Genomic DNA, 1,336 nt, shown 5'->3' on the forward strand with positions numbered 1-1,336 from the left:
CACGGCAGCCCAGCCGTCTCTCCTGTAGATGCGGCTCCGCACCCCCTGCCCCCTCCAGGCCTTTGGGAGCTACCCAAAAGGAGGACCACCACCATCTTGCCTTGCAACCCCAGAGGCTCCCCACCCTTACCTCAACTGCTCCAGGGCCAGAACCACGTGGAGGGGCACTGGGGATACAGGAGTGCCCAAGTAATACTCCTTCAGCAAGTCCTGCAAGTCCCAGAGAGATGCTGTCAAAGCGGGCAAGGGGCACGCGAGAGCTCTTCCGCCCAGCCCCGAGACAGACACAGCTGCCAGACACTGGCCCCACCACTCCCACATTTCCCACAGAGGCACCGCAGGATGCAGCAGCTGCACAGCAGGTGGACCTAGCCTGCTGCCTAGCCGCTGCCTGCCAGCACCCAAGGTCCCCACAGGCTGGAGACGGGTGGCTGAGGGAGACCTGTATGCCTCCAGGGAAGCGAGCCTCATGGCACCGCCCCAAACTCCCCTGCAGACGGCCCTGGCTCTAGGCACTCACCATCAGGATCTCCAGCAGCTTGCCCTTCAAGGAGGGCTTAAAGCGGCCGGAGTCACCCACAGCTTGGAAGGCAGAGCTGAGGTCGGTGATGCTCTGCACCAGCGCGAGCTTGTTCTGCAAGTCCTGAGGCCCAAGAGAGAAGAACAGTCTTTGAACTGAGGGGAGGGCCAAGGGCCGCAAGGGGAACGCGTGGGGACAACACTAAGGGAAGGGCTTGGATCTTCATCTGGCCACAAACCCTTCCCCGAGGGACCTTTGGAAAGAGAAGGCCCGTCTCAGCATCCCCGCAGGTGGAGGAGCTGCAGCTGGGCGCTCAGACACCCTGGCACGCCCCCAGCTCTCACCCGGCAGCTGCAGCTGTAGAGCAGCAGGATGTTGCCCACGATGTCTCCCTCCAGGCGGGCGAGCAGTTGCTCCTTGGAGGCACGCAGTGCCAAGCGGCCATGGGCGAGCATGAGAGCACTGCGTGTGGCTTGGGCTCTTGCGCTGTTCAGCTCCATCTATGGGGGGAGAAATGCCTTGAGACGCTCGCTCAGCGGCCCCCAGCGCCCCGTGATGCACCTGGGCTCCCAAGGCAGGAGCTGAGGTGAAAATAAGGCAGAAGAAAGCCAAGGTAGAAACTCGTAGCGCTTCACCTTCTTGCGTGCGGACCTCCTCGCGTGCCGGCCTTTGCACAGCCTGGACGCAAAGATGGTGAGTGTGTCCAAGACTGGCTGGAAGTTGCCCTCAGCAGCGTGGCTGAGAAGAGAGATCATCCCCTGCACAAAAGAACAAGGGGCATCTGGTGCAGGCCTGAACCTTCTGATGCGGGCAGCC

The 1,336-nt window shown here is 62.3% G+C and overlaps 1 protein-coding gene across 1 annotated transcript; it reads right to left on the minus strand.

Annotated features, from left to right (window-relative positions):
* Positions 1–73: 73 nt before the first annotated feature.
* Positions 74–1,330, minus strand: LOC110390820 (maestro heat-like repeat-containing protein family member 2B). The gene is made up of 4 exons (XM_021382335.1): positions 1,156–1,330; positions 865–1,020; positions 521–643; positions 74–210 (listed from the first exon to the last, which is right to left on the minus strand). The coding sequence occupies exons 1-4, from the start codon at positions 1,273–1,275 to the stop codon at positions 127–129; spliced, it is 483 nt and encodes a 160-aa protein (XP_021238010.1). The 5' UTR covers positions 1,276–1,330; the 3' UTR covers positions 74–126.
* Between the last annotated feature and the right edge of the window lie 6 nt (positions 1,331–1,336).

This window comes from Numida meleagris, unplaced genomic scaffold, assembly GCF_002078875.1.
Source record: "Numida meleagris isolate 19003 breed g44 Domestic line unplaced genomic scaffold, NumMel1.0 unplaced_Scaffold2094, whole genome shotgun sequence".
NCBI classification, from domain to species: Eukaryota; Metazoa; Chordata; class Aves; order Galliformes; family Numididae; genus Numida; species Numida meleagris.